This window comes from Pygoscelis adeliae, unplaced genomic scaffold, assembly GCF_000699105.1.
Source record: "Pygoscelis adeliae isolate BGI_AS28 unplaced genomic scaffold, ASM69910v1 Scaffold545, whole genome shotgun sequence".
NCBI lineage: Eukaryota > Metazoa > Chordata > Aves > Sphenisciformes > Spheniscidae > Pygoscelis > Pygoscelis adeliae.
In genome coordinates, this window is record NW_008824746.1 from 806,979 (window position 1) to 829,661 (window position 22,683).

General features: G+C 36.2%; 2 protein-coding genes across 2 annotated transcripts in view; one reads left to right on the top strand and one right to left on the bottom strand.

The window, feature by feature from the left end:
* Window positions 1-339: 339 nt before the first annotated feature.
* PIGB (phosphatidylinositol glycan anchor biosynthesis, class B) lies at window positions 340-9,321 on the top strand (the record flags this gene model as incomplete). The annotated part of the gene is made up of 10 exons (XM_009323414.1): window positions 340-456; window positions 1,083-1,187; window positions 1,349-1,479; window positions 2,089-2,229; window positions 2,644-2,695; window positions 3,132-3,343; window positions 4,582-4,646; window positions 6,942-7,152; window positions 7,923-8,103; window positions 8,686-9,321. Coding segments are annotated over 10 exons (1,347 nt in total), but the record flags the coding sequence as incomplete, so codon positions are not given.
* Window positions 9,128-22,683, bottom strand: part of CCPG1 (cell cycle progression 1) — a 22,995-nt gene continuing 9,439 nt past the window's right edge. Inside the window, 6 exon segments of the mRNA XM_009323409.1 lie at window positions 9,128-9,913; window positions 11,920-13,316; window positions 14,400-14,521; window positions 18,065-18,189; window positions 18,191-18,308; window positions 22,498-22,683. Of these exon segments, the coding sequence (XP_009321684.1) occupies window positions 9,733-9,913; window positions 11,920-13,316; window positions 14,400-14,521; window positions 18,065-18,189; window positions 18,191-18,308; window positions 22,498-22,683 (2,129 nt within the window). The 3' untranslated portion in view covers window positions 9,128-9,732.

Consider the following 22,683-nt stretch of genomic DNA (forward strand, 5'->3'; position numbering starts at 1 on the left):
TGGCGCATCGCATGGTCTTCAAATATCCTTCGCGGAGCCGGCCCTCACGGCCCCCCCTCGCCGCCGCTCTCTGCGGGCCGGAGGGAACACGGCCCCGCTCCCCGAGTTTTAAACGGCCCCCCGTGACCGGAGAGTCACGGCCGCCGTGTCGCGAGTGGGAGGAGCGCTCGGGTGGGGAATTCCACGCCCGTAAGGCGCCAGCTTGGCCAGTAACGGAGATCCCACTGCCTTTGGCCACAGGGCAGGTGTCTCGACCCGGACGAGCCTGAGAATAACGCACACAACTCGAATGAAACCTTTTGTCTCGGTTGTTCATGATTTATCCTTAATATTCCTAATTATGGCTACCTAACTTGGGAATGGGCAAGTGGCTTAAGGGGCTATTCATACCCACTGATCTTTGCAAGCATCTACAGAGCTTTGCAGCTGCTGGGGAAGGACGATGTTCAACTGCTGGTGAGTATAACCAAAAAACGTGTCCGCTACTAAAATTCAATTTAAAAGCATCGTATTTAAATTCAGTGTGTTTTTATCATCGTTCAGGTAAAATATAAAGCCTTGAATCTGGCACTTAGAGGCGTACAAGCACAGAGACTGCACGGAAGTGTTTCGCGTGGGTGCAGAACTCATTCTTCGGTCCCCAGCCACAGTACTGGTGCTGGTGACTGCAGAGGATTATTCTTAGCCTCCATCGATCTCCTTGAGTTTCATACTGATGTTGTTTGCCACTACATCATAATTGCTCAGTGGTTGGGTTTCCCAAAGTGTTTAACATATATTTGTACTAAACTCAGTAACAGCAGTCCCTTTTGACTCCTACTGGAGATGAATGGCAAAAAATTCTACTTCCAATTTCTGAACACTTTCAGCTGAACTTTAGACTTTCTTTGTTTTGGCAGAAATACTAGTCTTACCCCGGGACCTTACTATTTTTTTTTTTAATCATAAAAAAAGCTATAGAGAGTATTCACTAATTCACCGCTTTCAGGTCCAAACAGTCATTCACTAATTCAGTAGTCTTCTCTTCGAACTTGGAATTTAACAGGTTTGTTGGAAGTAAAATTTTCTCTCTCCTTACCTAGATATGGGTCCCTAGACTTGCACAGGCAGTGCTAGCAGCTTTTGCTGATGTGAAGCTTTACTCATTGGTACGACACCTTGAAAATGCAGAAACGGCAAAGTGCGTGGTGAGTCTTAGCCTTAAAAAAGAAATTATGCATGTTAATAGTTGCAGTGCAAACAACAGCAAAATGATTGTAAGTCACACCTTGAATGATCACCTTCATTTGAAACTACAGAGTTTGTTTTAACGTTTCTCCCTGTGCATCCTGTTCATAATTGTTTTCAGTACTTCTGCCAGCTGTGTTCCTGGTTTACGTGGTATTCCTGTACCAGAACTCTAACAAACACCATGGAAACTCTTCTTACCATTTTTGCTCTGTCCTGCTATCCGATAAAAGGTTCCAAGATGGGGAGCAGGTGAGAAACTTTCTACTAACAGTACTGATAATTTTTGGCTTGGGGTAACACCAATCTACTGATACTGTTTAAAATGCTAACTTTTGTCTTAAAATATAAGGCAACCAAAACCACCTCATTCATGTAGCAAGAGCTCTAGGTCATGGAAGGAACAGCAATTGTGGTATTTCCTCTAAAATTTTTTTTGAAGCCGTGATATAGCTGGTATGTAAAATGACTGTTCTCCAGTTCCCTTACGCAGAGTATCACTTTATGGGAAACTTGAAATTAAAGGACTGGAACTTGTGGGAACTTGGGAAAAGGTAACAAAAGCTTGTTTGGGCTCAGATATAGGTCAATTTGTGGTCACGACTTTCTTTACCAGCTATCTATTTTAAAGCAAGTATGTGCTTCTAGTTAGCAACTCCATTGCTAATAAAGCAATTACATAGTTGGCAGGCTTCCAAGCAAAACAGAGTATCTGCACCGAGAGACTCAAAGTTACCTGCAGCATGAAAAACCTTTGGTCAGAGACATGACAGTATTTAAGTGTTTAAATGTCACTGTCTGCAAAATAATTGACCAAATCTTTTGATGAAGTTTTGTTTTTCTTATGTTCCCTCATTCTAGTTGCAAATATTTAGCTTTGATAGCACTTGCAATCGTTATTCGTCCCACCGCTGTTATCCCATGGATACCTTTGGTCTTCAGTCATTTTTTGCAAGAACAGAGGAAAGCAGTCCTTATCCTACACAACTGCATTCCAGTTGGGTAAGTTCTTTCTGAATTTAAACTATGACTGTGCACAGCTATATCTTAAGATTGATTTTACCACCACAGACAACCCAAAAAAGCTGATTTCATGTAAAAAACCCAAGGGAAAAAATAGAGTCCTTTTGCAAAAGTTAAGAAGGGGCATGCTTCCTTTAAATTAATGTATATGCTGCAAAAAAGCATTAGGAGATATTTCATGAGGATGAGACATGAACAGCATTCCAGCTTAATCTGAGATTGTGCCAAGGATACCGGGTGATGGCAACTGGCCACTGTAAAATGGCCATGAGTACGGATAATCTCAAAATAGATTAGTAATCAGGGAGTTTTGACAGCTATTTGGAGAAGAGTAGCATCTGATACAAAAGCAGTTCAGGCAATATCAGTGCAACCAACTTTCCATTTTTGCAGATTGGTCACAGTAGGAACCTCTTTAATAATTGACCGTGTATTTTTTGGTGAGGTAAGTTGTTTTAAACTTGACTTACAAGAAAAAGGTGGGGTTTTAGCATTTTAACATGGACGGATGTTTCAGACTTTTCCAACTTCTGTTATTTCTGTGACTGTGTCTGGCCTATGATCTCTAAATATATCCTAAGCCATAAACACTTAAACGTTGACTTCTCAGTTATTTTAAATCACGGACTGTTACTTAAAATCAGTATGCTCAGCTCTCAATAAATCCATAGTTATCAACAAACTACAAAACTTACACGCTATTGTGTTTAATTGCCAAATATAGAAAGTCTGTGACAAGTCTTAGTAGGAAAAAACCTAAGTACGAGTGAAAATGCTGTATCATTTAAGGCCAGTGATGACTGTGTAATTCAATTTAGCTGTTAGTTCTCACTGTGGATGTGTATTTAACTTCCCCCCCACCCCTCCCCTAAATTTCCCAGTGGGTACTGGTTCAGCTGAACTTCTTGAAATTCAACGTGCTGCAGAATTTGGGAACGTTTTACGGATCTCATCCTTGGCATTGGTACTTCACTCAGGGACTACCAGTCATCTTGGGTACCCATCTGCCTTTCTTTATTCATGGCTGTGTGCTGGCACCAAAAAGGTATCGCATCTTTCTAATGGCAGTGATTTGGACAGTGCTGGTATACAGGTAATTTCTTCTAAGTGTAACTACTATCTTTCACTGATTGTGTTCTTTTCAAAGCCCATGTCCTCTCTAGAACAAAAAAACCATAGTATTCAGGTTAAGTGACAGAAAACTTTAAACTATTCAAACACTCTAAGAAATGCAGTCAATTATACAATAGTTTCTAAAATTTTATGTAATACTACTTCGTGTATCGTTACCAAACATGTATTTTTAGAATTGATTAGACCCTTAAAGAATAAAATAATTCAGCATGAAATTCAATGGAAAATGAAAAAAAAACCAACACTCAATCACCTAACAGGTGTTTAAGCAACAATAGAACTAATTAGAAAACTGTGTTTACTAGATGCCTGTTAACAAAAATACCATTTAATTTGGTTCTTTAATACATCCGCAGTACGATGAGATGTTCTTAGGCCTCTAAAACTTACTCCATTCACAAGTCTACACACAGCTCTTAACATTTATCATAGGGCTGTATGTCTCATTTTAAGTTGAGAAGTAGAAGAAAAGGTAAGCTGTTCTAAAGCATCAGAATTAACTGTAGATTAAACGAGAGACACTTTCAGAGAAGAAAAGATACAGCAAATCAATAAATACTAAGTAATAAATTATATTAGACTGCAGTAGTAACCGAATACAGCAAACCAGTAGCAAAGCCACAAATGCCATCTTCTTCTTTCAGTCCAGCTCAAAACTGGATATAGCTCTATTGGGTTTAGGCCTTTTTTATCTCCCTTAGTCTTGTAAGAACCTGTTTGGTTCCCATGATGCAAGTCTTGCAGTAATCCCCCAAAAAGCCCCAAAAGTTGGCATGGGAAGTTGTGTAAAGTTGTATTAGCGTGACAATTTGTGACTTTGTTAGCTACAAACGTGTACTTGAATCTTGGCTTCTCATCCACACTTTTTATTGTGTTTTATTACAGAAAGCAAACTGGTGAAGTACTAGCTAAGTTATGTCTAGTAGTCATAGAATCAGACCACTTAAATTGCTAGAGTAGTAGCCGGGTACTTTTATTAGTGCTTGGTTTAAACTGACCGAATAATCTTAATTTTAATGTACTCGTTATGTTCTTAAAGTGACAATTTGGATTTTTACTCTAAACTGCTTCAATGCCAAAAGCTTTTAGTACATGCAAGTGCTTTTCTTCAAGTCCTCCATGCTCTAAAACATGTTTTGTCGACAGAACCAATGCATTTAACTTTCTCGCTGTACTATTGTATCTGTTTTATTACAGCACACTGAGCCATAAAGAATTCAGGTTCATCTACCCAGTACTGCCATTTTGCATGTTTTTTTGTGGTAAGCATTGGTTTCAAATGTCTTGCAACCTCCCCTGTATATAATTTTTACCTAAAGAGACTGTTAATAGTCAATGTAGGTATTTGACAAAGGCTTCTTAGAACTAGCCTAACCTTTTCTTACAGCTAGGGGGAAAAAAAGAAAAAAAAAAAAAAGGATGAGGAACAGCAAGTGACTGAAATATAGAGAATCCTTAGCTTGGGTAAAAGTACTTCCTGCAAAAAATATGAAAATTGCCTCAGTGACTCCTAACTTTTTAGCAATGTCAATTTTGTTCCTTGGCTCCTTTGTAGTATTCTTCCACCCAGTTCTGTCAAATATGCCTGACAAATGCCTTTGAGTATGCAACAAAAAAATGAAAGTATTCAAAAACTAAAATTATCCTTTTCTAGATTCAGGTGTGTTAGTAGATGATGCTAGTTTTCTGTCTGCTTTCAACCAACCACTAGCTGGAGGCTACTTCCCACAGAAGTTTTAGAGCAGTTAATGTGATAGCTTTTTCCTTCAGGCATAGTAAGGTGAATTTGTTAAAGCAGGAGTAAGGTCCCTAAACTAATGTGATTAACTTAAAAAATTAAAGAAAATCTGTCTGCAGTTTAAACTGGAAAGCTTATTGCTTTTACTAACAAAGATTTTTCTGATACTTTAACAGAAACTTTTAAAGTATTCATTTATCTTTTCTTCCTTTGTTTTGTGGTTTTTTTTTCTTTTAAACACAGAAAAGAGCCTAATAAGGAAGTATTTTACGTTTATAAAACTAGGTATTAACTACAGTAGTTTATCCATAGGAAAAGTAAAATCATGATGTAAAGTCTAGTATGCTGAAAAGTTACAAAGGAAAGATTAAAACTTCTGGAACATGAAGCTGTATAGCTTTAGTTTAAATACAAGTTCGAAACAGATGAATCAAAGAAAATTGTAATTTTCTTTAACCTGTTTTGCTAGTCTAAACAAAAGTAAATATTATTTCCATAATTTTTGCTCTCTGCTGAGATGAAATATGTAATATGTCTTGGCTTAGTTCAACAGCAGATTTAAGATGAACCAGTTCTACCTCACATGCAGAAAAATTCCAGACTGCTATTTTTTATTAATATCCCTCTTAACTTTCATGTCTATAAGGGAATGAGGTCATCTACACAATTTATCAAGAGCTAATTATCATCTGTTTGGATACTTTAGTAAAGAAAAAAATGACAACAGTTATTTCTGATAACTGGTCACAAAGAGGTCTTTAAATTGCTCAAAACATTATAAATAAAAGCAGGAAAAAACCCCACATGAATTTCAAAATTATTTCCAAGCACACTTAAACATAAGCTAAGAGCATTTCGCAAAAGCAGTAGAAAAATACCTATAATAGAATGTTTCCACTAGTGTTTAAACCACAGACTAATTAGTGGACTTTGTTTTCATCTGAGATAAAGATCTGCAATTTGTCAGAGCGGACCAGCTGAAGACTAATTTAACTTACTTGTTCCTGACTTCTGAAACAGGCCGATTCTAACTTGCTTCTTGTGATTCAGTAAAGGTGGTCACAGACCTAGGCTGCATAAAACATTTTTATCTCCTAGTACTGACAAGCACATGACTTAATAAGGGTTTCCAGACTGGTTGCAACATGAAGCTGTCTTCTGTGCCAGGTTCATCTAAATTGTGGTTGTGAGAAACAGGTTTATACAGCTATCTCCCACCAGGAGAAATGTCTCTTCCTATTACTAGCTCCTTCGAGAATAGTGGAGGGGAAGGGGCAGGGACGGGAGATGGGAAAAGATGGAGGAGTAAGCTTTTCCAAGGACAGTAGCTCAAAAATGAATAACCATAAGGGAATGCTGTAGCTTTCAGCGTGTTGGAGAAAAAGAATACCACAGCCATACCAAAGCACATGTAGTTACCATTTATTCTGGCTCTACTTGGACATGCGTGAATCAGAACACATCAGTAAGTCACCACATATCATTCATCCAAACTACCGAATGGACTATTTTGCCCCACAAGAAATTAAAATTAAGCTCTAAAGAGACAAAGCACTGGCTTTGAAATCGTACTTCTGTACTTCAAAAGATAGGTATGGGTTTAACATTTACACTGTTAAACCCAAGAGTTAATAAGGGCAAAGTCTAACCGTTGAATTTCCATTCAAAGAGTAGAGACAGAAAGAACACTATATTGAAATACCTCAAAGCAAGGTATTGTTATCAACTGGTTTTCCAGTAAGTTATGGTACTTTCAGAAATACTGTGTGGAACTGTTAGTATTTGCGTAACTCTCAAACTTACTCAAATGTTTCTATAGGATATTCTTTGAAACACCTGAAAGCATGGAAGAAATCTGCAGCAAGTTTCCTGCTTTTATCAAACTTACTCCCAGCCCTGTACACAGGCTTGATTCACCAGCGAGGCACTCTTGATGTTATGAGTCACATACGGCAACTCTGTAATAACTCCTACCAGTCACAAGCTTTTGTCTTCATCATGATGCCGTGCCACTCTACTCCATTTTACAGGTATTAAAATAGTTAAGTGTCCTATATTAAAATCCATACACTTAAGCAGAAATTAAGATTTTTTCTTTTTTTTCCTAAGCTTAATAAATTGAGATGGGTAAACGTATACAGGAAGAGTTTTGATTTTTCATACCATTAATACAGAATGAATAGGGGAAATAAGCCAAATGCTTATACCACAGAATAAAATTCAGCATCTAAGCTTTATTCAGTTTTTGTAAAATAGCTCTATATGAGGATAAGCAGTAAGTCTTACGACTTCTGAAAGTAAGTCATATTGTTCCATTACGGTAACTTTTGCAGCAAAGCTAAAGACTAATTGTTACTGTCAAACTTTATTAATTTTACCTTTACTTCTGCTGCTAGAGAGTAAAGAAATGTAATTACAACGTACAGCGACTGAGGTCACTATTCCAAAAAGTTTGCAATAGATCCTAGCAAGTAAACAAAACATTAAAGCAGATATAAACAGTGAAGCTGATATGGAAAAGTACCTTTTTAAGAAACTGATGTTACGCAGATGGTATTTTTGTTAAGATAAATCTGCTTTCTGTGAACTGCTAACAACATAGTCACAGCAGTTTGGAGCTGAATCGACTTGTTCTACTTTTGCTTTCCTACGAAGTACAGAAGGAAAGAAAATATGACTTGGGGGGGGGGATAATTACTCAATTTTGGTTTTGACTGAGGTGTCTTTAAGTGATGAGTCATTTCAAATCTTAGATATTGGTCAGTTTATCCTGAAGTGTTTCTTTTGTTTTTCTCCCTAGTCATGTTCACTGTCCTCTAAAAATGAGATTCCTTCAGTGTCCCCCAGACCTAACCGGAAATGAGAGCTATATTGATGAAGCAGATGTGTTTTACTCTAATCCACTTGGCTGGCTTAACAAGGAGTTTTACAATGATACGTTATTACCCAGTCACTTGATCTTCTTCAGTGTGCTAGAAGAGGTATGGTAACTACAAGATGAAACAAACTAGTTTTGAGGTCAAGTTAAAAAATAAATTAGGGGAGAGTTATAGTTAAGATTTTTGAAAATTGTTCTCCACAACTTTTTAAAACACAGTTTAAATTAAAATTGAACCCTCTGGTCCATAATATAGTATAGATACCATTCCAGTGATACATACTTAATATTCATGTATGCCCTCTCTGTAAGAATTCTACATTACATAATGTTTTACGGAATTCTCCTCAAGTCATATTAAGATAAATGTGCGGTCTGTTCCTAGAACCATACACTTTTAAGTAAGCAACAATGACAAGCAAAAATGCCTGCAGTCAGAGTACCTTTTCCCCTCAATTCTTTTATGAAGTCCATGTCCTCAAAGAACAGTGTCTGGTGAATATCCACCACTCCAGACAGGATCAAACAGGATAGGTACCTCTTTTTCTAGCAGTCTTTCCTAAAATAAAGGATAAAACTTCCAGAGGACAGTTGAACTGATAGTTTTCAGAAGACTTTGGAACACTGTTCTGATGCTCCCAACTACACTTCCTGACTGTAGAAACTAATGTATGTTCATTCACAGGAAATATCATCATTTCTAGCTTTAAGGGGCTATGAGAAAACAGCCACTGTCTTTCACACTCACGTACCTCAAGGACGAGTTGGAAGCCACATCTACGTCTACAGGAAAAAAACTGAACTGAATCATACCTGAAGATCCGTTTCTAGACTTCAGACCTAATGAGATCAATTTTGCGTAGCAGTACTATGCTTAGAAGATCTTGTACTGCAGAAAGGAGAGAGTAGTGAGTCTGAAACCTGGTAAGTCAAATGGGGAAGTCTGATGAGGCAGCCATTGGCTGTCTGGAAATACCTAAACCTCTTCCTGAAGGCAACTTCAGTAGCAGTATGGCAGGGTGGGAGTGTTGACCTACCCTGCAACACTAGAAAACATCGGGAAGACCAAAGTTACCATATGACTACTTAGACAATAAGGAATTAGACAAGACTGGACCATGTTTATAGAACTGTACAGCTATGCAGATTTGTTTTATAAATAAAGACTTTTTATCCACAATGTCTCTTTATTTTTCTTCTTACAATATGCAGATATGCAAGACATTTCAAGTGCTTAAATCAGCAAGCTGATGAGAATGCAGCACAGCAAATTCTTCACAATTCAACAGGCTCTTGAACCCCCCCCAAAGACAAGAAGCAAGTATAAGATTACAAAACACTAACAAATACATTACCATAGCGTAGACCTATTTTTTGAAGGATGAGATGAAGTTAGTATATCAAACATTGGAGTTAATTATTGGTACATTATGCATGACTCAAGCTTGAGCTACACTAACGGAATGCAATTAAGCATATTTTTCATACACAAGTCATTGCATGCCTAGTTTCTGCAACAATACTGCTGGCACCCAAACTACCATCACTTCCGAAGAACAGTTAAAGCAACAGTACAGAATATTAGAAAGCTTGACTTCTGCCTTTTAACAAAATGTGTAAAAATCAAATTATTTAGAGAAAAAACTTGCATCTTGCTGCTTTGTTGAAAAACAATTAGATTCCAGAGACGACATGAATTATTAATTCTAATCTTACTTTTACCATAAATTACTCAATATTTTGGATCAAAGGGTAATTGCCCCAATTCTATTTCAAGATTTGCCATGTGTCTTCCATTAGTGCGACCATGTTTATGCCATTTACCTTCTCTTTTATTACGGTGGTGGTACTTCTGAGCTTGTTTTTCATGTCTGGAATTTTCAGTTTGTGTAAAAGAAGGCCTTTTAGGTCGACTGCAAGGAGTAAACAAAAGCTTATTACTACTCTTATGAAAGCATCTCTCTAAAAACATTTTTAAACACAGTTACATTGTCAAGAACAGCTTTTAACATGCTGAGGTTGACTGAAAAGAAAACAATATTAGTATTAAGAAGTAGTCCTTTCTCTTGTAAGCAAAATGGGGGTGCGGTTTATTTATTTGTTTAAATCATCAATAAGTTGGTATATTTGAAATAAATTCTTTCTAAAAATAAAAATGCTCTGCAGCTGGTTGCCTGAAGTTTTTAGAATACAGCCAGGTAAACAGCTGATTATTCCTACTGTGGTGCTTGAGTGAGGTCTCAATCTATTTTTCAGTTATTCTATTACATTCTGCTCTATAAAAATAGCAAAAATTTTACAGAGCCTTAGGAAAGCATGCTTTGTGTAAATGTAGGCACTTCAGAGGTTTTCATGTACAGTGAGTACATTTATACAGAGAGAGGGGGCACTGACAAAACACCGTTGCTCACCTGTTGCAGTTTTTGATGCAAACAGTCCCATTATACTACATGTTGTTACATGACTAGCCTCTCTAGCCTTCTGCTAAGCTGAGTCAAGGCTATTTTCATCCTCAGTATCATACAAACTTCTGTATAATACTATCAGTAAATGAATTTGAGATTCTTTTTTCTGCAAACTGAACTAAAGTACTCAATTATTTAATTAAAAATTAAAGTTCATTTTAATAGTGAATTAGTAAAAGGGACTATAAATAAAAACATAAAACTTATGTCATGCGTTTGCCAAAACCACACATTAAAAAGGCTACTTGGTAGCTGATAATAGGAGTATCATCGTCACAGTTCAACTTTTAATAAGAGAAAGTACTACCTCACATAACATGTAGTAATCCCAAAGTAGTTAAGTATTCAGACTTCCTGCTATAATAAAACACATGAAATAATAAACAATACAAGTCCAGAAGAGAAACCTGACTGAAGAACTGCACCTTGATCTAAGTACTAAATATGCTTTGCACTGAATACCAGCACAGGGAAAAGTTCTGTTATGTCTACAAGGACAACTTTTTGTGTATTATAAATTAGCAACTAGATCACATTTTTTCTTACCTGATCAGAATAAACATTAGTACAAGAGACTATATAGCCAATTTTGTAATAGCAATGATATTAAAAGCCACATAAAATATATACGTAAGTAAGTGTTCCAGAAGGAACAAGTTCAAAACAATATATTAAGGCTGCTTGCTTAATTTTCTTTCACCAAAGTCTATGCAGCAGAACAGCCCACCATGTCTAGCTCCATTGGGCCAGCCAGGCAGCGTACCACAACCGTTCTGTAGAAGCCCTGAGAATACCATTAGATACAGGAAAGTAACACAGGAAACAATTCATGCCAAAGACCTTTGCAAGCAAGCCTGAACAAAATGTAATCAGGGTCAGGACCTGAACTAAAGCCTGCCATTTGAGTAGCTCTGTTCTGGGCACACAGACTAACTCAGTATTATACTAAGCTACAAAAGAGTCGTGAAATTCCTAAAAAGCCAGCAGGGAATATACCTGCCAGAACAGGACTTTGAGACTGCTCAAATATATCCAAAACCCTTCTCATTCCAGGAAGGACAACAAGGAAGTCCTAGTTAATGCTGCTTCTCAGCTAGTCATTCATTCAATCAGATAGGCAATCATAGCTGTTCAGTCTAAAGTAATCCTACTTGCAGTTATGCAGTTTTCTAAAGAACTCAGTAAAAATATTAGATTGTGCTATGTACAGTGGATCTGTAGTGTCTCGCAAACGAACATCACACACACACAAAATTTATATATAAGGTACTACAGATCCACTTTATAGAACACAATCTAGTATTTCCATTGAGTCCTTCAGAAAGTCTTCTAGTGTGGATATATATGTATATATACATACATGCTAGAAGACCACCTATTAGAACAAGGACACTAGTTGTCTTTACAAAGACTACTTCATTGTGTTAACAAGTTCAGCAAACATGGAAACAAACCTGGGTCCATATTGGGGTAAATTATCATAATGAAAGTAGTATCTGTAGATGTATTTGTCCAAATCCTCAAAAACCTTTTCATTATTATTTTGGTATTCCTTCATATCTTCCAGGTAATCCTTGACATCATTAACAAAATCAGTGAACAGCATCTGGTCATGTATAAACACCCCATTATGAAAAAACTTATTGATGAAATTTTCTAGTTCTCTCCAGTGATGAAAGTTATGTACAACTTGTTGCAAATACTTTTTCATTAGCCGATTAAATTCATCCACCCTAATAGGATCCGATACTCTGTTAAAGAGATTAATGAATTCTTCATGAGCACATTCAAAAATACCAGAGCAGCCCTTTAAGACAAACTGATGTTTTCTATTACAGAAAGGATCATTGAGACATTTCTGTGAATCTGTATCTTTTTCAAATGCTGTAAACTGATGTTTTCTTCCATCTTTGAATTCTTTTGGCATGTTAGGTCCCCTGTAATGCATGTGCTTCAGATTCTCGTAAGAGTTACGTTCTCGGTAAAAAGTTCGAGCTTTCTTGTTTGCCTCTTGTCTTTTATCATTTGACTTCTTTTCATCAAAGATGGTTTTTGTGGTATCTTTGAAGTGTCTGAATGTAGACTTTACAGAATCAGAGAATTTTTTCAGGTTTTCTTTCACTGCTTCTTTAGCCTGCTTAATCTTTTCTTTATGGTGCCTTACAAACTCTTTCGTGGAATTTTTCATAGCATCAAAAGTTTCTTTAACTGAACCAAAAAATGATTCCTTTGATTTCTTTTTAGTCTTACTTTGCCCTTTAGCACCTTTCTTTTGTCCCTTTTCATAAATTTCTTGTTTTTCAGTTTGGTCTTTCGCTTCAACATACAGCTTCTCCCATAAGTCAGAGCGCTGTTGCTCAAAGTTTAGCTTTTTTTCTAGTTCTACTAGCCTTCCTCGCAGAGTTTCTATTTCTTGATTTTCTCTTAATGTATCATCATCAGCATTGTCAGGCGTTTGACGAGAACTTAACTGTTCCAGTTCTTTCTTTAGGGCTTCTGTAACATGACGTTCTTTGTCCAGTTCTCTCCTTAACATCTGCGCCTCTGCAAAGAGTGTTTCCTTTTGCCTAAGAAAGTTGTGGTTTCTTTGCTTTTCCTCTTCCAAATGTTCCCTTAGTTTCTGATTTTCCATTACAATAGACTCAGTACTAGTACCTTTATCTTCTAAGTTTCTAATTTGTTGTCTTAGCTTCCTTAATTCTTCCTGAAGTGAGGCCAAAGCTTTTTCTTCCTTCTCTAGAGATTCTCTTAAGTGCTGATTTTCTGCAGCAAGACTTTTTTTTTGAGATTCAAAGGATTTCTTCTCCACCTCAGTAGAGGTCAAACATGTGGCAAGATCTCCCTTGAGTGACTAATACAAACAAAAAGAAAACAAGCAAAAATACTACAATTAGAATTGTTACAATTTCAGCTACAAAGATGAAAGACCAAGGTAGCCCAGAGAGAGTTTACTTCTCATTTTGGATGCAGTGACACACCTTCCAGGAAGATGCAAAAATAGAGCTAGTTTGTTTATCTCAGATATACACACAAACACTTTCTTAGCAACAAAGACCATGTGAGAGGCTCCCCCTTCCAACCAGAGGTCATCAGCCCTCACTTGTATTGGTTTAACTAGCTGAAGGATAGGAAACTGGGTACATTAGTTGATCCATCTTAAAAGAAAATTAAAATGTGCATGTTTGCTGTTGATTTATGTTCAGCAAACTGGGTTTACAGATTACAAAACCAAATACATTAGCAGAAGCAAGAGCATTCAACAGTTGGGGCAGAAATTCAGGAACTGATTTTTGAACCAAATTTGCTGCTGAAAATACGTGTTCATGTAACTATATCCTAACACAAAAGGATCTCCCCAGTCTCTTGGTGTCCTTGACAAACTCTAGAACTAAACATATTGAATTATGTATAAATGCTGCTATCAGCCACATAAAAGAAAACTTTAAAAAAAAAAAAAAAAAGACACGCACACACAAAGCACTCCCTAATCTCCTCTCTGAATGATCTAACAGTAAAAAACTAAAAGTACAGGTTAAGTATTTAAAAAATTAATAACCATTGACAATTTAGAAAGCAAATTCACAAAACCTGTAGGTTCAACCTGCAGTAGGTTTTTACCCAGCATGTTCTACTTCAGCTGTCTTCATTAATGACAACCTGCCATTATGTCATAGAAAAGAGACAGTCTCTGTGTCCAGATAAATCCTAGACTACATACATAAAAACCAGTATGTTTAAATACATTCCAATAACAAATGTTATCAAAATACAAAATCTTTGTCAAGAATTCAGGGGAAAGAAAAATGACATTCTCAGAAAGAATTTACTAAAGAAAAAAATGTAACGGATTGTGTGATAAATTAATTTCACTTTGTGTAAATTACACTTATAATGACAGAATAACCCAGTGACTTCCAGCTAAACTCATACCTACCCCCACTTTATGATGCACTTTATCGCCTTGCTCTTGTTGGCACTGGTAAAGGTCATCTTTCATATCCTTTAATTCACGTGTCTTTGTCACCAGCTGCTGATGTTTCTGGATCTGTATTGTACCTACAAAGATAAAACTTTCTTTTGATAGTCTGACTTACATTAAGTAAAGTAGTTAGAGGAACAGACGAACCTAAACATCATCTTCATTTTCTCTGCAAATTCAAAAGCATTCTTACTTTGCAATTTCTGCCCTGTACTTACTAGTAACTGTTTAGCTGTAACAAAATAAAGATTATAAAACCAGATTGTTACATACTGATTCTGTTTCTTCCAATTATAAACAATTTCTCAAACAGACCCAAAAATTTTCTGTCTTTTATTTGATGATAACAAATGAAGGGATTTTGGAACACTACATAGAAATAAGTTAGATACAGAACAACGGAAGTTATGCAGGAAAGGATATGTGTGATTTTTTTTGTCGTTTTTTTAGTAACATGCAAGCCAATCAGGATAAAAGGGAGACCATTAGTCCATGCATTATCCATTTCAGAACTACCACTTTTACTGTTAAGTAAAGTTACATGAACAAGAGGATCTTAACGCAGTATTTAAACTTCCATGCAGAAGCACAATTATTACACACTGCTCACAAAGCACCAAGTATTTGCAGGCCCTATCTTGTCATTCTTATCCATGAGTGAAGGCTAAGGAGTAAGCAAATATCCTATCTTTCAATTGTCAGAAAAAGGCTGAGACACACTATTTTTCTGAAAAAAAAAAACTTCATTGTACTAGCCACCAATTTTTTCCCTCAAGTAAAACTTCTTTACTGGTACTTCCCTATCTATTACAGTTCCGTAAATCCTAACACTGACGTAGGTTTTATTTCTTTGCTTTTAAGATTCGCTTGAATTGACTCTACAGCAGATGGCAACAGCAAGTTTTAGGTGTTTCTTTCAAAACCAATGCAGCATATGCAGAGTTCTATTTCTGTATTGAAAGGTGGGGTGTATTATTAAACAGAAGAAATTCCATAAATACTATTACACTGACGAATTTTTTGTGCTCTCTATTGTCAAGTATGCACCTAAAACCAGACAATGCTCTATTAAACCAACTTGAACCTCAATAGTTCAATTCAGCTAAGGGAAAGCAACGTTTTTACAGCAATGATTTTAAGTTTGCAGAGTCCTAATAAACACTTATTGGAAGCACAGATCCTTGCATAAGTGAATTTAAGCATACTGACAGTAAATTTGTTTTTCATATTTATGTTTTATAGATACTTTTGAAGAAGTCCATTTATCCTAAGAATCTGAAGACTGCCTCTGAAAAATCATCATTTAGTGTAAAGGGTTCACGTTAAGAAGAACCTGAATTACAGAAAAACACTTGAAGTCTGTTTTTCTATCAAGAATAATAATTTACGTACAGTAAGCAAAAGTGACATTTAGCAACACAGAAAGGGTAGCAAAGACATTGAAAATGCATGTAATGACGCACAATTCCTCAGTAATTGGTTTGTGTTTCCAGCTGGTACTCTAAGGCACAGTATCCTTCAGATTCTTTAAGTAATCTATCCAAATCCCTAGCATTACAGCAATATTCCCTTTTGCAGATTCTGGTTAAAGAAAAAAATTAAATATCTGAATGTCCATAAGGAGACACTCTTCTAGCAAGGGCTTCCCAACTTTAGTTTTTCCAGGTACCTATTTTCCTGGAAAGCTTGCCCTCTTTCAGATCTCCTTCCTAGAGCATCATAAAGCCAGCTAACTCAGTTTAATACTGATTAGGATACAGTTATCGATTAAAACCTAATCCTAGTTGCTTTCTACATCTTTAACAGTCTTAAAGGGGTCCTGGAGCTCTAGCTAAAGGGAAAACACTATACTGATACTGACCCCCCCTCCCCTCCCCGCCCCCCCCAAAAAAAGTAGTTTCATAAAAACTAACCCTTTCCAATCCTCTCACAGGACAATTAGCCTAGCATTAAAAGACAGCTGTGGAAAACATTCATTCTAAGCTGAATCACAAAAATGCAAAGTAGTTCTCTAGGGAGATGGATTTCTCTTTGGAAGTTTGTGTTCAAAATAAAAACAAAAAAAAACCCAGGAAGATGGAAAGCAGGATTTGATTTCCTTTCTAGTGGTAGAAAGATTAGTTATCACATAACCATGAAAAACCTTCACTTGAAGGAGCAAAAACTAAAGCCGCACAGAGTTGCCTTCTTTCTGCTGAGAATGCTGTCAGCACTGTCATCAGTGATGACAATTTTTATTTAGAAGTACAAATTCAATGAATGAACAAGTCAAAGTGAATCCCGTAATAAAGATTTGACCCTGAGTTCACTTCCAAAATCTATTTCTCATCCATAGATCTCAAAGCTCTTTAAAAGGATAGTATTTATCATTAACCCCAATTTAAACAGAGTAAAATGATTAACAGAAGCGAAACCTCAAGTTACCACCACAAAGCACTATCAAAGATTGGTCTAGCCGTTGTGCTCCTCTCTGCTCATAGCATGCCAATATACATCAATCAGTTTTTACACCAGCTACTACTAGCTGCAGCTGCCAAATAGAAAGTATTTTACATGACTGGATTAGTCATTCCTACGATCCCGCATACACTAGTAATTCTTAAGACTTGATTTTATTTTTTTTAAATGTAAGTATGCATACATACATGGATGTGTGTGTACACATACATACACACACCATTTAAAAAGGGAAATCTGAATGCAAGCACAGCATCCACAATACATCACTCATGACTCTTACCTTCAGGTTTACCTAAGAACAAAAAAAAAATAAAAATCAGGTCGAGTGAAAATTAGTATAAATCTCAAAATTTAGACCCCTAACAATTAGTCAAAAATCAAATCCAATTAGAATCACATTCCCAGTCTCAAATTCAATCACAAGTCTTATGAAAGCACATTTTCATATAAAACTAAACTACTCACTAAAAATTACTATTAAAAATAAATGCCCTCTATCATTTTTATCGTAACATATGTATCTTAGAATATCAGGATTGCACTACGTACGTTTAGATCTGTAATGAGTTCTGCTGTTTTGTTAAATGCAGTAACAATCTGTGTAATGCTCAACTTTAGGCAACGCACTGAACACAGAAAAACTGCTGCTATCCTGGATTCCCTAAACCACTCTGGAATTGCAAGGACAACTACAGTGGAGAGAGAAAAATATTGATACTATGAACTCCTGTAAAAAACATGCCTTGCTCTTACATTTACCAGATTAGTACATATGGGACAAAAGCCTGAAATAACTCTGTGAATGCTGTTAGGAATGATAAGCACTACCGCAAATTTATTTCAAACGAAAAAAGATGTGAAAAATGAAGGGTACTCACTGCATTATAAGAACAACAAGAAATTTCTATCTGGAAGGGCAACCAAAAATTAATTTCTTTTTATTTACTTCAATTTTAAAGTAGTGTATATTAAATACAATTGCAGCGCTGAAGGGCCTCCCTATATTATCCATACATTAGCAGTTGCTTTTTCTCATTTTTAGGTTTAGATTGTTAGCAGAGAACAAGACACACACAAAAAAAAAAAAACCAGAGGCACAATAAAATGGTATTTGTTATGCAAGATGTTGATTCTATGCATTTCATTTTCTATAAACTCACCATAGAAGTGTCCAAAGCCCATGCTGACTGCAATCACCAAAGCTAGTATGATGCATCTGTTAAGGCCACTACTGAACTGGCGTTTGCGCTGCTCTTCTCTGGGAGGTTCAGACTCTGGTTCAGACCACAGTCTCGGAGCTAGAGATCAGCCTCTTCTTAGCCCGACGTTTTCGTACTGCTGGACTGGACTGATTACTAGTTTCATCACTACTTGATTCATCATTGCTAGCCTGAGACGAAAAAACTGAAAACCAACATAGAACAGTCTTCAAAATGCATTAATCATTGCTTTAAAAAAAAAAAAAATCAATTTGAGTACCAAAATCCATCGTATTTATGCAAAATGTATTTGGCATTTATCTTAGAGAACCTTAAAAAACAAAATAAAAATTCTCAATGTGATAGTTTATGCTGGATATTGGAGATCAAGCATTCCTTGAGTAAAGTTAAAAATTCATTTTTTAAAGGGAAAAGATAGAGAATCAAGAAATCATCAGCAAAAAACTGTATGGCACTTCCCCATACCTTATCATTCGCTCATTAGTGTTTCTTTCAGCCAATCCTGCCTCTTAAAGCACCTACATGCACTGCCTCCGCAAATTCTTGTGAAGTAGAAAGGTTAAGAATCCAGTTTTCCTTCTCTTACAGATACTGAGACTGAACTATTTAATAACAAAAGAGCAACAGAAAGTCTTGCTAAAAGAAAGCCTCCTAAAAGACAGTCATGGTTTTATTATATTCTCTCAAAAAACTTCATTCTGTGATCTACATGCAGCTGCAGACAAAATTCCATTAAAAGTTCCATTAATGTCAGTATTATAAATATCCAAACAAAGCTTTGCATTGCAAATTTATTTAAATATGTAATTTTGTTTACTTTTAATATCTACCATATACTACCTATTAACGTCTTTACCCACCTTTTAAAAAAGCCGTTTTCAACCCCTACTGCACAGGAAAAGAACCACTCATGTGCTTCTGTGCTTGTCCCTCCCCTAACACTCTGAATCCAAAACACTTCTATTACCTGACTGATGTTTTGGAAAATTGAATCGGCCAAGATTTGAGATAAGAACAAATTCTAACCATAAAAAAAATATCTTCTATAGCATCTTTGTAAAATGGTATTTATGATACCATTTGCATGTTCATGTTCCTATGGCCCAAAAGCCATATATTCTAACTGGGAAAATAACAACAGAGCTGTAATTGCTTGTTGCTCTTAGTGGTACAAATGGTTGCTACATGTACTGTAAATAAATTTATATAATCTAGTATATAAGTAATGATTATTTAATCTCCCTCCTTTGAAAGCGTCATTTTCAAGTGTAAGGCAAATATCAAGGGGAAGCAGTAGCAGAGTGAAAAAGCAGCTTTCAAATATCTATGTTCACATACCTAATTCACATGCCTGAAATAGATTCAGTGTGATCAATGAAGCCTCCAGCACATGACAAAGTGCTCCTGCTCGGATAGTTCTAAATTTGGTGCCTGCAATTACACAATGCTAATGCCCCTTCTAGAAATATGGTTGTTCATCCCCATATCAGAGATCATCACTCAAGTGTAAAAGTATAAATACAGATTTACTGTCCTTGAACATTCCACAACTGAAAATCGTTTGTTTGAGCAAAGCCATGCACACATCACTGAATAGACAAGAATGCCAAGCAGTGCCAGCCATTTTCTATAAAAAGCATTACCAGTTAAGATTCTTCACTGAAAATAAATTCCAACTTCACAGAAGTGATCGCATCAACCCCAGAAAAGATTACCAATTAGTATCTGGAATACATGTCTAATTTCTGACTCCATGGACAAGCAACAGGTCAGATAATGAAAGATAACTTCCCCTCTTACTAAAAAAAAAAAATCCGTTTTAGTCAATGAGTCAAACCAGACTGACCAAGCAGACATTGCAATAAAGACAAATCACTTAAACAGCTACTTGACATGCAGATTCTTAAATTACTTTATATAGCTTGGCAGAAAAGGACGCTATTTTAGAATCAATCATTTAAGCAGATGCATACTTCCCCAAACCTGGACAATAAAGACAAGCATTCAGAAATTAGTCAGGAGAGAGGTATTTTCACTAGAATGCAGAGGTCAGACATTATAAAGGATTATACAGGACATACTTAATAAGACAGGTGTTATTATTGCCTATTTGGTTTTTTAGTTTTTTTTCAACAACCAAAGAAGCTTATGCATATGGAATACAAAAGTGGTTAAGGAACAAGCTGCTTCTAGCCTAACGGGAAATTCTTTGGTATACACTGGACAGCAAAGTATAGGAAAGGAAAAAAAAGACAACCAGAAAGCAAAAAGAAAAAGCTGCAAGATATTTAGAGCCATTCATAAGCACTTACTGGCAAGTTGTCAACAGCATTACACTTTCAGGCAAGAACGACATTGCCTTACAGCTGCTCTATTCAGTACAAAGCTGTACTCTAACATTCACAGGATGAAAAGGAGTATAAATGAAACAAAGTGTGACCACAGTAGCAGTCCAAAATTCTAGCTTCTGCTATGATTTTGAAGTGTCAGATCTACACTAGAAACCAGATGAAGTAACAATGTAACCAATGAAGAATGTGATTTTCTTTGACATTTCTGCACAGACATGTCTCAAGCCTAGATGCAGTTTATTTCAGTATAGAAGCGCTTCTGCTAGTTAACTTCATTCATGAAGCAATATTAAAACATTTCTGTTTGCATGGTGAAAACAGCCTGAACAGTAATTGGTTTGCAAGTAGAAGTGGCAGAAAATCATCATAGAACGTTTTAGTATCTACACTAGGAAAATCTGAAGCTCATCCTTTTCCAACATAATAGAAAACTCAACAAGAAGTGAATGGCAAAGATTTCCATTGCCGAAAAGCGGCATGAAAATTTTGACTCCTGAAACTTTGGCATTTAATAAATGCAAAAGTACTCGGACATTTTCTATAATACTTAGTCAATCAAATGCACAGCACTAAAGACCATGCTGAAATCAGCTTAAGTTAGAAGGAAGAAATTCCTTTTGCCAGTCACACACAGATTTGGAATCCAACAAGAACCATTCATTTAAATGGCCAAGCACACATATTAAAATGTATTACAAAGCTTACTGATGCCCATTCCAAATTGACATGTACGTTTAACATTTTTCAAAAAAGCAAATAAAACACTGACACTTAGCCAAATTCTTCAGTGAGGACTGGCTTTCAGCATCTGTTTGGAATATCACTACTATAAGATCAAGTCAGATTGCTACTGATAACTTCAAGAACACTCCATGCAAGCCATAAGCCATCAGCTTTACACAAGCTGATCAAACTTAATCACACCACCTTGGAAAGGAAGACTGCGAGACACATGCTCTTTCACCTCACTTCCCCATCCCCTCACACAATCAGGAATCTTCCTCAGCTTCTCCAGCCAACTGACTTTTGTATACAAAAACATGGGAGGGAAAAAAAAAATTTAGAACTCAGCCCTAAAAGAAAAAAGAAAGTCAACTAAATTTTAAATTAAAAATGAAGTCATCCAGAAGACTTAAAGAAGGTGACAGCTTTGTTATGAATCATCACTGGTCATAACTAGATGCTAAGCTGTCATTTTCTGATTCCAATGGATACTATACAGGTACATGAACCTTCAACGATGCTTTATTCTACTTCTAAGATAAAACAGTATTTTAAGAAAAATCCTGCTCTTGTAATAAACTTACTGTGAAAGGTAAAAGTCAGTAACACAAAAGTGTTATAGAGAATAAAGAGAACAGAAAAGATTACAAATAAGCAGCCAAACAGAATTAAAAAGGAAGACTAGAGACCTAGAGAAGAGTAACACAACGCTAAGTTTTTTTGTTTGGGTTTGTTGCTTTTTTGTTCGTTTTTAATTGGCCAAATATTCACATCCTTCCTCCTGAATATCATGCATTGCATTTCTGCCAAGTACTGGGAGCATCTTAAAAAATATATATATTCTACATAGCTATGAAGGTAAGCAAAAAGTTTTTGTAGTCATCCTGCTATTAGTCCTCATGGCCCCAAAAATCAATTCTCTCCCAGTTGCTAGTTACTTATGCCAACTCTATAAAAGCCAAAAAAATTGCCAAGAGAAAACCTACAATTATTCCAAGAACTAGAAGTCATTTTAATTCTCAAAAATATGCTAAAAAGTTACTTTCCATTTAAAATAGTGAACATTTGATGGGAGAGAACATTTTCAAATAAAAAGACTGCAGATATACATTTGGACAAAGTTTTAGAGTTAAGGCAACTAGAGTTGTCCCAGAGACTGCAAATACTTGGACATGTACTCAACAAGACCAATTTTCTTTTCCCTCTCCGCAGAAAGAAGGTTCCCTAAGCAAAGATTTTTTATTTTTTTCCCCCAGTGACATTTTTGCACACAGTTGATTAGTAATTTATTGCTCTTACCAGTTTCTAGATGGGAAAATGCATATTGACTGCTAGAGGAGGAACCCATGTTAAAATCCTCTGAACTTCGAGCTTCTTCACCATCAGCTGGAGCTTCCTCCTGGCTTTGATTTTCTTCTGGTTTTGGAGCTTCAAGTGTAACAATGTCAGAATCATCGCTAATAGTTCCAATGCAGGACCCATCAT